Source organism: Melospiza georgiana, chromosome 6, assembly GCF_028018845.1.
Source record: "Melospiza georgiana isolate bMelGeo1 chromosome 6, bMelGeo1.pri, whole genome shotgun sequence".
Taxonomy (NCBI): Eukaryota; Metazoa; Chordata; class Aves; order Passeriformes; family Passerellidae; genus Melospiza; species Melospiza georgiana.
In genome coordinates this window covers 34,764,646-34,779,227 of record NC_080435.1, presented here as the reverse complement: position 1 = coordinate 34,779,227, position 14,582 = coordinate 34,764,646, and the positions used below count along the sequence as shown (strand labels likewise).

Sequence of the window (14,582 nt, the reverse complement as noted above, 5' to 3'; positions counted from 1 at the left end):
ATTCAGAAGCAAAAGTCGTCATACAGTCTTGCATTAAAGTAAGTAACATTCAAGGTTGTATTTTATTTTCTCCTGAGCCAGAATTTTTTTATTTTGCAAGGATATAATGTAGAAACATATCTTGCCAAGTTTGAGAGGGAAAAAATAATTGACCAGTGAAAACACTACCTGCAAGTAGAGTTATAAATAAAAGGCATACTAGATTTTCTCCTGTTCTTTTAGGTTTATGTGGCAAGGTTTTGGTGGCAGAGGTTAGTGTTTATAAGTGGTCTCTATGACATGAGACCAAGGATGCTGAGCTCATCAGCAACATTGGTGGTGTCTTGGTGATAACATATTTTAAAACTATGCTGAAACAGGAGTGAGAAAAACATGGTACTGACAGCCCTGCAGACACCTAGGTCCATGAAGAAGGATTGAGTGGAGGTTCTTCAAATACCAGAACAGATTCTACGTAGCCTGTGGAAAAGACTGTGGTGAAGCAGGTTGCTCCCCTGCAGGCAGGAAGGACACATCAGAGCAGATACACACACTGCAGTCTGTGCAGAAACCCACACAGAAGCAGTTTTTCTGACAGGATTGAGCCCCATGGAAGACCCATGACGAGCAGTCTGTTCCTGAAGGAACAAATCCCATGGAAAGAACATACACTGGAGCAGTTCTTGAAGAACTTGCCTGGTGGGAAGGACACACATTGCAACAGTTCATGAGGGAACCATGGAAAAGACCCAGGCAGGAGCAGGAGAAAAATGTGAAGAGAAGGGGGCAGCAAAGAGAGTGTTATGAGCTGACCAGCTTCATTCTCTACTTCCTTGCACAGTTCATTGGGGAGGATGTAGAAAAGTCAGGAACGATGAAGTGAAGTTAAGCCTGGGAAGAACAAGGTGAGAAGGTATATTTGCTTCCCACTATTCTACTTTTCTAAAAATGTATTTATTAAATTTGGCAATACATTAAATTAATTTTCCCCAAATTCAATGTGGTTCCCCATTACAGTACTTGGTACATTGCTCTCTTTTTGACCTACATATCTTTTCATCTTATTTTCTCTCCCTGCCTTCCTAAAGAGGGAGAGTGCAGCTTCGTGGGAACCTGGCAGCCAAACAAAGTTAATCCATCATACCTGTTTGAAGGCAAAAGTATTCTTTAATGTCTTCCTCAGACACTTTTAACTCAGGAGATGTTTTGGAGTTGTTCAGAAATTTAGGGTATCAGGAATTTAGTTCAAACCCTACAGGTTTGAACTTCTAAGTTCCAATGCTTACAACAACATTTAAGCTTTAAAAATTGCATCAGGATTTAGTCCTGCTTTAGGAATGGTACTCCCAAATTCAGTGCCCCCACTAAGACTCTCCAAAACCACTCATTTCTCTCTTTTACTGTCCCCTGCCCCGGCTCTCCCCTCTCCATGTGGTGGCATGGAGTTGAGAACTGGAGGCGCAAAAGGCCACGATCATGGGTTCAGATAAGAACAAGTTAGTGGTAGAAGCAGTGAGATAAAAAAATGAACAGTAACAGCACAATATTAATAATAAAACAACACAATTGTGAGTGATTCACATTCAAAAATGCTCACTGAGAACCCTGCTGCAATGAACAATACAGATGGCTCCCCCTCTGCCACGTTTTTCTCAAGTGGGAGGAACACTCCTCTCTCAGAGAGAGAGGGAGAGTTCCTGAGTCTCTTTCCCCCAACCCTGGCAATGAGTGAGGTCCTATCATTAGGATCCTTGGCCAGGCTGCCTCCCAGCTATTGCAAAAATCTAAACCTGGCCTAGCTGAAAGCAGGGGAGATGTAGACCTGAACCATGTACATCTAAACATTTGGAAGCTCTACGAGCAGAGTCAACATGATTACAAAGTCTGTTTAGACTCAGTGTATATGAAAAGCAAGAATACAAAGTAGAAAAAAATTCATAACTTACTTAAAGAAGAAGTGATAAAATATTTTTCTTGTGAAATTCATACAATAAAACTTATTGAAGAAGTGTTTAAAAGTCCATTGTGCTATATATTTATTATTAAATACTCACTAATTTAAATATTTGATATGTACTTTTTGTGCTTTTATTTTTATCTTTTATTATTTGGACTATCACCAAGAGAAATAAAAACAACTCAGCCATGCCACCTCTGCTTCAGCTTTTCCTAGTCACTTGAACTGTCTTTATATCACTGACAACCAAATAAACATTTAGTATATATTATAATATATTCCTGCTTAAACTGCTCTTTGGTTGATCCCAAACCAAGGGCATAATCTACCAGTATTTAAGTGGACATTTGCCAGATTAGCTGCCAATGCTTTAACCACTTTGTCTATTATCTTCTCCTCCCACATGCCATGCAATGAAATGGAGCTAACAGTTCTTGGCTCTCTACTCCTTACATAGACAGATCCCAGTCCTACAGAAAAGTGAAACAAATGGATATGCACTATGAAAGTATTACTCATGTCTATATGCTCCATAATCTGGACCTGCACTAAGATGACTGAGAATCCATCACCAATACATGATTTCTGGTCTGTTTACTTGCTTCAGAAAGAGAACAGCAGTCAAAATATTTCACTTGAAGCAACCAGGCCTAGCTACTTAACAGACTTATAAGAAACAAGACACAAGTATTTTCCACAGCTCACTACATAGATTTTAGCAATTAATGTCAAAGGAATAAACTATTCAGTGTAATTGAGATGGATTAATATAAAGTTTGTATTTAAAATATCCTCTAGTAATTGAAGAAAAGTGTTTATTGTTATCATTTGAAGCTACTAAACTTACACACACACACATACACAGTTAATGGAACCCACAGGCAACTGAAGTGGCACTTTATCAAATTTAGCTGTAATGAAAGATAAATATTACAGGCAATTCACACTTCATGAAAGGATAAAAGTGTCAGTGTATAGGTACCAGTTTTACTGCAGGCCATAATCAGCAAGTAAACGAAAGTGCAAATGTCTAAAAAGTTTATAGCCCTCTATGAACGCCACATCATGTCAGGTATTGATTTAGGTTTCCAGAGGACTTTGCCAGTGTTAAACAACATGAGTGTCTGTGGACTTAAAGAACATGTTTTACCTCTGCAGATGCCATGAGTTTCCTCTTACTATCTCCAATTGTCTCAAACTAAATTTTAAGATGGTCCCAGTGCTTTAATATAAGGAAATAGAAGAAACGGCTCCTTACACAACTATTTTCTTCTTAAACAGAGGGCAGTCCAGAGTGAATGTTTCATATTCTCCTCCTTCTCCACAAACATGGACTCCATATTTCTCAGAGAGCTATTAAAAAAGAGAAATTGAAACAGGTAGGTGTTACACTAAAGTTTATTAAATGTATTTTGCTGAAAATGTCAAGACCAGTACATACTGATTGCTAGCTGGGGTTACACCGTGACAGGCACTTTCTAAAAGACTACGCACTACAAGGCTGAAAAAACCCAATCATCATAGAGTCAGGTCTTGATTTCTTTGCATGCCTATTACAGTTATTAAAATTACCAAACTGTTACATTTTAACTAGAACTGGCACTGTAATATTTAGATTAACAAATTGATTCCTAGTTCTTCTTTCTCAGTGGCCACAAAATCTTGTTCAGGCTCTGATGCTTGTCTTTCTTTAGCATATCTATTTCACTTGCAGGAAAAACTTTTACTGTGAGTCAACACAAGAAGTAGCACTTCACACAGAAGTACACAATGAACACATTTTTTGAAAATAGATTGAGATTTGTGTTCTATGTTTAGGTAAATATTCTTTCAAAAAAAAAAAAAACCCTAACAAAACAAATGAGAATTTTCTAAGTCAAAAGCAAAAAGCTAAAGCAAGATCTAAAGAGAAACACATTCTTTCTTTGATAAATTGTACTTAATATACTTTCTAAATCAACATATATTTACGAATATTCCTGAAGCTCTGCATATCTCACTTAAATACATAACTAGATAAACTGAAGCATTCAAAATATGAGACATGACTATCTTAATTAATTCCTGCTTTACAAATGAGCAGCTGTGGAGCATGAACCTAAGTTCTTTTGCTGGAGTAAGGAGTGCATAACTGCTCAGTAGTTCACTGTACTACTGTTTCAATGTACTATATTGATAGACACTAATCAAGCACCAGATCTGAGCATGGGGACACCCTCTCTGTCTGCAGCAGAAGTTCATGTCTCCAGCAGCAGATTATAGCACCTTAAAATGTGTCATTGCAGTGATTCAAGCCAAGCCCTGTCCAGGTTTTTTAACACTAAACAAGCACAAACATTCTGCTTTAAGTCACTCATAAGAACTTGAACTGCAGTCCTTAACTCCACTGCAAACACCAATGTTACTTTTGGGAATATTTACTTAACCCCTTTATGCCTTTCCTTAGAGGAAAAGAAGCCCATCTATGATGCTCCTGCAGTCAAAGTAGAAATGCAGTTCTCCAAAACATCAGAGGGCTAAAAAAAGTCTGTCTGGGGGCTAGAAGATAATTCCAAATCTGCTGTTTCTTTTGAGGCAAACATAAGACTGGGATATTTATACATCTAGATTACATTTTTATATGGTTACTAGAGAATATTTGTGTAGCAAGTCTACTATGTATATTCAAATGATACTGTATTTTTATTGTTGAAGCTGAATGTAGTTCATGTTACTTTACAGTTCTCTTTCAAAGCTTTTTACCTAAAAACTTCTAAGAGTGTTTATAACTTCAGTTACTTAAACCAAAGGCTCGAATCATCTTCAGCCATTATTTTGCAGAAAAGGAAAGTGCTCTGAGAAAACAATACCTTGGTAATGTTCTATGTGAATATTTAGTTGTGTGGTGCTATAAAATCAAAATCTCTTTTGGAGCTTGTTTAAAAAATTTTTTCAGTGTCTTGTTATGAGAGTTATTTTTAATTTTCCCTTTCACATTTTCTATCAAAGACAAGGAGCAAAAGAGAACCTTTAATCAAGTGCTCATTAAAAAATTACACCCCTGACATAAAAGAGAACTCCATCTGTCAACAATGGCAACAAGGTTTCTATAGGACAAATACATCAGGAATAATTAATGTTGATGCAACAAGAATGGACAACCTACAAAACAGTTAGTCAAAATCTTTTATTCTTACTCTATTTGAAAAAAAAAAAAAAAAACCAAAAAACCCTAAAGAAAATGATTAAAAAATTGAAAGAGAGAAAATCCAAAAAGATTGTTCTAACTGTAACCTTTACACAGTGAATACATGGAGTGACTGTTTATAAATCACTTTCAAAATTGGTAGCTCTGCTTGTAAACAGCGTCTAGAATAATTATTGGCAATTAACATAGAATACTCAGAAGATGTAAGACTATTTCCTATCTTTGTTGTGAGAAATTCTCATTTTCAATGTCACTGGCTTCAACATCATTCTTGACACCAATTATACAAGGTGCTAAAGGGTTTTCCGTTCTCACAAATGTCAACAGGACCAAAAGATATTTAGCAGCTCATAGAACAGATCCTTAACATTCATTTACCAAAGTCAGTAATATTTTTTAAATGTCATCAATGGCATGAGAATTTTGCCTGTTAATAATTTAGAATATTAACATTATTTGAAGACTGATTATTTGGGTTTGCAAACTGGATGCTACATTAATAATAATAATAGAACAGCATGGACTCTAAGTTTTATGATTGCTAAATCTGCCTTCTAGTACAGATGAGCCAGGAAACTGCAAATTCACAAGTCAAACATAACTAATTGCAAATAATGCAAGTACACTTCAAACTCCAAAAGAAATCTACGATGAAACCATCTTCCAGGCTACACACAGTTTATCTTAAGTACACAATGAGATATAGGATATACATACAAATGAAATACATATAAACGACCAGTCCAAACATTACCTGAAGAACAGTCTCTTCCTACTTTGGGAATGAAACACAAGGATTAAAGCTTCTTTCTTTAATTTTCATAATCAAAGATAAATATTTGAATTCAAGTACTTCCTTTTTCAAGTGAAGACTTTGTTCCCACATAGAATTTGTAAGACTTAATAACCTCTTATATTTACAGAAATGCTCTTTACATCAAGATGTTCTCATCAACTTTTGAGGCAAGCATATAAATAAACATTTTCCTATTGCCTATTGGCAGAGCCAGAATTACAGACAAATATAACCTTAATGTTCTATTAACAAATTCCAAGGCCACTGGGATAACAACCTGAGACATGAGCTGACAGAAAATCCTTTAGTGTAAAAAGCTGAGACTCCTGTTACAGAGGAAACACTGGGAGATGAAAGTAATTCAATAATTTAGCAATTTTCTACCAATCACCCCTCAAAAACTAATCAAAGACCTATCAATTGGAAAAAAGCAATAATTCAAAAACTTTCCTTTCTGCAGTGCTGATGTCCTGAGCCAGTAATATTCACCCCTGCTAAAACTATGGGGCCAGATCATCATTGCACTCCTAAGTTCAACATTCTGAAAGTAATGTGAAAAAATTGCAAAAAGTTTTTCCCACTCACTAGTCCTCCATTTTTCTGCTGCTACTGCAGAAAAACCACCTTACCTTTATGACAATAATTGTTAAAATTTCTACTGTATACATAAAATAAATTAAATCAGAAGACTGAAAATGTAGGTGATAATATTTTTTCAAAGTCAAATAATTGAGTGGAGGAAATCAGGGCTGGGTTGTGGATTTGATTTGTTGGGGATTTTTTCTAATCAACACTCTTATAATGCCTCAACCAGAGATTTTTTGCTAAAAGGAGATTGACTAGCTCATGCTTATTTCTTATACATCCAAAAGAAAAATTCTACCATTTCTTATATATCCAAAAGAAAAATTCTACCATCTACGTAATACAAGTTAATTTTGATCCCACTGACTCTTCCTTAATGTAAACATTTAGTTTAAAAAAAAAAGTAAGAAGTGAGTTCTATTTCCAGATCTGTAGTACCAGAGAAGTTGAACGTTGTGAATACATGCTAAAAGATACTCGCAACAAGTCCCAAATTACTCAATATAGATGACATTTTGTGGCCCTTTATCAAAGACATTGGCATTTTTCTGAGCACTGAAACTATTCAGATGTTAAGTGATTTTCAAAAGAACTGAAGAACACAGAGAACATTATTAGTTCCAAACATAACTGCTAAAATTCTCACAAACTTGCATACCACACTAGGAAAAATGCTGTAAAGAAATACCCTGCACCTAGCTGAATAAACAACTATGGTAAAGTAACATCCGATGTCAACACAGAACTCAAAAAACAATCCCAAAGAACAGGAAAAAACTATATTAGCAAAAAATCCCAACAAGAAAAACAAATTTACTGTAAAATTTGAAATCAGTGGTTAGATAATAGAGTACAAATCAAAGATCATGGGTATATGAAGCCATGGCAGTTTTGGATATGTGCAGTGTTCAATATTAAATCATTATGGTGTTTTATATGGTATGGTCAGAATATTAAATTTTATCTCTTCCTTACTGGAAACTGTGAATTCCCTGTTTTCACATTCTGTCTGCCAGAACTTCTGATGCTGAAAACTTCACTAGTTTGCAAGACTTACTAATTTTCACATCGTAAGTATTTTTCTTCAGTTTATTGTAAATGATTTGGTTTTATAAGGCCTTAAAGCCAACTAAGTATCTATTAAAAAAAAATTATTCGTAATGGCTTTGACTTTCATAGCATACATATGCACAAGCAACAATCAAATGAACAAATAATCAGTTGTGCAGTCTTCCCTACAATGGCCTGACAAGCAGTGTCAGAATGTCCTATTTGTACATTTTAGGCAGTAATTGCTTTGTTTATTGCTGTATCAATAAAGGATAAAATCATCAAATATGAGTTTTGAGAAGTGTTAAACCATGACAGTAAGAATTTCAGTGAAACTGAGTAAGTAAGAATCACTTTAATTAAGATATCAAACATGATGATGAATACATGCAATTAAAAAAAATATCAGGTACTTTTGGATTTAATAGTTTATTATTTTTTTTAAAAAATGAATGATGGTGAAATCAAATGCAGAAGAATACTTCTCATTGCCGCAATTATAATTGCAATACTTGCTGCTACTGTTTTAAAGAAATCAAGACTGATTTAACTGAGGTGATCAGCTGCAACCCCACTGAGGATGCAACCTGAATTTTGATTACGAAGCTTTCCGTGAATGCAGAATGTTGAGATGATTTTAAGAAATAAGTGAAAAGAAGACTTCCAGAAATAGATAATGAATGGGATTGTACCAACTGGTTTACATAGCAGAGGGCCAGGGAGGAGGAGGGGAAGATTTCTGGGCAGACTCTCCAGGTCTTGAGCAACAAATCTCAAGAACAGACCAACACCATCTCTTCAGGTAAGGTTATTTCAATGTTATGGACCTCAATGATTCCTTTCCAACTTTCCCAAGTAGCAATTACCTATTCTTCTTCTCTCCATGTAAATAGCTAAAAAAAATGGAGTTAAACCTAAGATATAATTGCTATGTAACTCCTCTGTCTTTCAGTAGCAAAAGAGATTTTTAAAGTTCTGGTCACTTTTTCTTTCTTTTCTGCAAGTTTGCTGTAGCCTTAAGAGTCCCAAAACAAACTACTTGTGAAGCCAAGCTGACCAGTAACTACCCAGATTAACAATGAAAAATATTCTAAGGACATCATTTTGTGGACATTTAGACAGCCTACACTGAGAGCTACATCAAGACACTTTTAAGAGACATGCAATCATTGTGGGTATCTAACAGGCTCAAGGACAAGGAATTGTGGTAAACTTGCATTGTCATAGATAATACATGAAAACATAATTTCAGAACTTTTATTTTTAAAATTTACTTAGCTTGATGTCTGATGCTCCCACATCAAACTTGAAGAAACCTCAAGTACAAAATCTGGTATTTTTTCTTTTCCCTAGTTGAATGATTTTTCTTTAAACAAATCTAATAGCTCTGCCACCAAGCATTATCCTGATATGAGGACACACAGTCCTTTGCACAGAATCAAATACATCCTCAAGACTACATCTCTTATTCCATTTTTAAAGGCCCCACTGTATGCAGTCTGATTGTATAAATGGTAGGAAACGTGCAAATATGAATCTTCAGGGAAGTTTTGTATCACCTATGATTTTGCCACTACTGCTTCTTGCTATGAAAGCCTCTAACTACAATTATTTAGCTGTATCAAACTGATATACCAGTCAGTGTTCCTGCAATACTGAAGTTTCATGCCTTTAGTTTGTTTTAAAGATGGTGACACCATTTGTGAACTATGCCAAGAAATGTTTTTTGATATAAAAAGTGCTTAGCAAAGGATTATATTCTGTGTACAAAGCAAAACTTTGGGTTAACACCTAATTTATCAAATTAAGTAGTTTTTATTAAGTTAATTTTACTGAATTTCTGCCTGTGTTTCTTTTTAACTGCAAGTTTAACTATATGAATATAATTTAAGTTATACTCACCTCCAGAAGAACAGGCTCCATTTCACCTAGAGTTTTTCCTAGATGCTTATCGGGATCTAAACCTGCAAAAAACCCAAAAAAATCTAAAAATATTTCTTATGAAGTACTCTTATGACATCAAGAAATGATTATTTTTTTCTTTTTAAAATATATTATGTCTCCTTTAGAAACACTACATTATCTAAAATAATTACTATCCTAAAGAAAATACACTCTGTCAGAATTTTCCCTAAACTTTGGGCAAATATTTTCCAGGTTTATGGAAAAAAAAAGCTAGTTACCATTTCCCTACATGTCAAGTGGAAAAGCTACTGGATCCCTTTCTTAGAAATTTCACTAGCCAGCAAAGTAAACACACAGGTCCATAGTAATAAAAATACTACAAGGATACTACCTCTTTAAGTCAGAAGTTACTGTTGTAGATATCTATGGAATTAAAGTACAATTAATTTTTTTTATGCTTCCTGCAACTGGAAGGGACACAGGCTCATAATGAAAAGTTCTTTTGCCAAATCCCATTCTTTGTGTGTTTTATGCAAATATAAAATGTAAGATTAAAAAGGATGAAGATATAAAGAAAACTCAGACCTACAGAACATACTGAATGTTGTACCTTTAGTTTCATCACAAAATACTCTCTACCATGTCTATATTTTGATTTATTTTTCTTTGTAAAAAAGTAACACTTGATACCTGCTCTAACTTGCTTTTCTGTTTTCCTGTTTCAACTTCTTGACTTTTTAATTTTGGCCAGCTCATGGCATTTAATGATCACTTCTCAGGATAAAACAAGTAATTGGCAAAAATGAGCAGTGGGACAAAATAATCCAGGAGCAACTGTTTCAAAAGCTGATATTTTCAACCAAGTAAATATGCTAGTTGGATTTGACACAAAGTGGTCAAAAGGTCTTATCATATGAAGTAAATGAGAAAAAAACAAAATTATAACTCCTGAAATGGAAGAAACATTGTGAAATTTTCAGTTATCCCATTTTTCACTATTCTTAGTTACTGTGGTTTGGGCTCCTTTTTGCACTGATACAATACTGGTCTATTTTTTCCTACTCTACTGCTTCATACAGTAATAGGTATCATTACAGAGCTGCCACCAAAATTACTCCATTCAGAAGCAATTTCTAAAATATGTACCTTGCAAAGCACTTTAGATTGTTGATGATGAAAGCTGTTATATAAATGTACAGTACACTATTATATAAAGTCATTGCTGAGTTAAAGTAGCTAATATGTCTCTTAATTTTTACAATCGTGATCTTGGTATATTTAAATTCCTGTGAAACTAAAACAACTTAGAGTGAATGAGATTTCAAAACACTAGGAAAGTTTTTAAATATTTCATTAAAGCACATTAAGAATTCTCTTACAGTGTAGGGGAATGCTTTTAATACTGCTTAATAATTAAAGTTTTAAAAGACTTGAGTTTTTTTCTGCCATCTATTCCTTTTTTGTATTGGTTTATTGCTTTTTTTTTAACAAACTAAAAATGTATGCGCTAGATATGTGATGATAATTTATTCTTGTGGAAATAGTTTTGAAAGATATTAATTTAATTTCAATAGTTCAAATGGTTCTGGTGATCTCTTCCAACTTACATCAGGTTAGCATTTTGTTCTTGATTATAATGGGATAGGTATTAGGCCAAACAAGCAATTTCTCTTGACATAAATGAAGGAGTACTGCATTACAGTATCATTTCCCACATTTATATTAACATTCTTCTTTTAGTATAATTACTTTGCTAAGACAAGCAATCTCTCTCTCCTTGATAAAAAATAGATTGATTTCCTCTAAATTTAAACTAAGGGACACATTTCAAACATATGAGAAGGGAAGAAGTTGTCAGAACCAGACACACTGACATCTTATTTCTTTCACAAGGTTGTCTTTGGTAATATGGACACAACTTTAGTCCAGTTATGAATGCAAAGCAATAATTTAAAAGAAACTATGATACAAACAGTATTTGAAACACAAATAAATTGCCTATGTATACAGTATGGGTAAACTCTTTAGTGATATCCCACACCTACATGAAACTCTGTGAAGTGCAATGTACCTTTCCTGTATCTCAGCAGAATTCTATTTTTGGACAGCTTGCATTTATTTTGAAACATAGTACGTCTTTTAGCTTCCAGTAGGTTTATATTGTGAGTGAATAGAGACTGTTGGTAAAGGCATCAGGAAGCAATGTAACTTTCAGCTTGCAGAACCAGTAATCCACACCTCCAATCCCTACTGCTATGCATGCATAGATGAAGCTGTATGTCTGTTGCTACAACTAGTATAATAAAGTATTTGGAACTATACTTACAAAATAGCTTTTTTAAAATCCATACTTCTATTTGGTACACTTTTCTTTATTGATTCGAATTCTTAAAATGGCTGAGACTAACGAGAAGAACAATGTATTGTAAATTCTTAGTACCACATCCTCCAAATCTATCCTCAATGGAACTAGATGGAAAGGAAGCCGAATGGATGGATAAACCAACAACAAGGTCCAGGGTCTGGATGACTCTATGTAGAATTAAAAAATTAATTAGGAAGGGAACTATAATTTCCAGGACTGACATCTATTTTATTTAACTTACATGTATCAATGGGGGGCAATTAGAATTCAATTAAAATATTCACTTTTATTACTTCCCTGACTGACCTTGAAGTTAATGCCTGTTTTATTTAATTGCATCATCTATGAATAAATGTTAACCCTAGAATGTTATGGCCCATTATTTTCAATGCATTTTTAACTCCTCAACTGAACTACATCCATCAACTTACTATGTGCTGCCAAGAGAGCAAGTGGGGCTTTATTTCTTTGAGATAGACTAGTAAATGAAAACAGAAATATCTAAAAAAATTTGATAATGCTGTTTTTGACAGTGTTCAGTAAAAATAATTATGCTTTCAATTCCAGTTTTGTAGTCTGGTTTGACTGTAAAATCAGTAAGTGATAGCACAAATGGTATAATCACTTCAAAGTAATTGCTACTCCATCTGTAATTTCTGATAAATCCACTGACAGGAGCCATGGTTGCAGAATGCTCTTATGCACAGCCACAAGATAAGTGTAGAGAACTGCAGCAATGTCAAGAGATTGGGACAGAAATTCAAGTCTTTGTTCTGTGGTGAAAAGAAGAACAGTACTAAAAGGCATTTTACAAGTGTTGCAAAAGAGCCATATTTTAAATGGTTCACTTTGTACATATGTATTAGTGTAGCATGAGGTCCTCACCTGAGGGGCAGCTACCTGATATTGCTTCCATTTATCAAGACCATTAGAAATCCAAGTTACATTTTCATGGCATTACATTCAGCTAAAAAAATCCACATTCTAAAGCCTTATCTGACTAACAAGAACATGTCTTATATAAATTCAGAACTTTAAAATCATCTGCATTCTTAAAAAAAGTGTTTTAAAATAAAAAATTCCATTTTTACTTCTCAGTAAAATTTCAAATAAATAAAAATAAATCATAATTACCGGTTTCAAGAAATGTTGGCATATAAAGGTCTTCTGAAAGCTACATTGAACCAAACTCTAACCCATAATATATGAACACATTGTAAAAGAATCACTACCATACACACATCAATGAAGTATGAGTTAACCATTATCTGTTGATAATATAAGGGAGAAAAAACTCCAGCCTTTCCTCACTAATCAACCCTACATTTCAAAAACTTAAACTTGTTACTCAGTGAATTCTTCCATAAAATAAGGTAACAACAAATCTCCAAAACTGATATTATCACATTCTTCTTGAAATATCAGATTCATAGGATTAGGATAGGCTTTTGGATAAAAACTCACCTATCTTTGGATAAAAAATCCACTTATTTTAAAGCTACAGGAATATGAAGTTCCTTTTTTTCCCCTGACTTCTCGGGAAGTAATATTGAGAAGAGTAGTAACTGCTGTCACTATGAATGTAAGGGACTAAGACTTAACTGCTGATGATAGGGCTGTATAAGCTGCAAGAAAGTTTCTGGAGAGATCCTAATCAGCTGATCACCAAGAGTAAAATTATTTAGAATTTTGAATAATAGGCAATGAAAGACTTTGGTTTTCTGGAACCAAAACTAGTTTCTTCTCAATCTCTTTATCATAAAGAAAACAGGGTTAACAATTAGATGATAGGACATGTAAGATAAAGAAATACATATAGAAAGCAAAAGAGTATAAAGGATAAAGCAACCCCCCTGTCTTAGAACTGGAACAGAGAAAATAGGACTATTTTTGAAGGTAAATTCTATTTAAATTCTATTTCAACTGTGTCTTTTTTTTTTCCTAAGTTAACAATACAAAATCAGTGATTTTCAAAAGGAGGGTCAGGCACTATTCTTTACACAGTACAGAATACAGAAGAATGTTTCTAGTAACACAGGAAAAGCCTGTACACAACAGCATTAGCTGGTAACTTAGGCTTACAAGGTAGGAGTGCAGGAATGTGTTATAACCTTCACCAACTAGAAATGCACATGCCACACAGATCCTCTTGAACTGTAAATCTATACCTTAAGTTGCCTTGAGGTAAATTATTCCTGTTGTCATATTTAGCTTTCATTTCTATGAAGAGCTGGGAAGTGAACTTTTTGTCTGGTGGCATAATTTGACAGGTTCATTCTTAGCTTCCTCAAAACTTTCACACATGAAAGGCTGTCTTAACAATGGTGAACTGGATGGATTCCTTGGATTTCCTTAAAAAAATAATTGTAAAAACTGCTAAACTTTTGTATAAAAGTAATGAAAAGTGCAGTAAATAATTGCTATTACTGCATCTCTAAAAGATTTGAGATGAATATACTTCTAATTTATTTTATGAAAGAGGAAAATTGATGTGACTTGATTATGCATCTACTTCTATTTTTCCCTTGCTCTTTTTCTTCTTTTTTTTTTTTTCTTTCTTCTTTTTTTCTGGTATGTGATAATTTATCCAGTGTGGGAATTGTAGGGGGATGGAACCTGTAGACATACTGTGGATATAGTAACTCTTTTCAAACTAAGTGATACTAAGTGATAAAGCTAAAAGACACCAATCCCAAAGTGGTTCTAGCATATGTTTCCAGCGCAGGTTAATTGGTATCTCAGTTTATCTTTCTTCTTG

General features: G+C 34.1%; 1 protein-coding gene across 4 annotated transcripts in view; it reads right to left on the bottom strand.

The window, feature by feature from the left end:
* The window catches only part of DPH6 (diphthamine biosynthesis 6), a 184,013-nt gene that overhangs the window by 120,276 nt on the left and 49,155 nt on the right, over positions 1 to 14,582 (bottom strand). For all 4 annotated transcript variants that reach the window (XM_058026375.1, XM_058026374.1, XM_058026376.1 and 1 more), the window contains 2 exons: positions 9,457 to 9,518; positions 3,195 to 3,289 (listed from right to left, as the gene is read on the bottom strand). In XM_058026375.1, the coding sequence (XP_057882358.1) occupies positions 3,195 to 3,289; positions 9,457 to 9,518 (157 nt within the window). The remainder of the gene's footprint in view (positions 1 to 3,194; positions 3,290 to 9,456; positions 9,519 to 14,582) is intronic.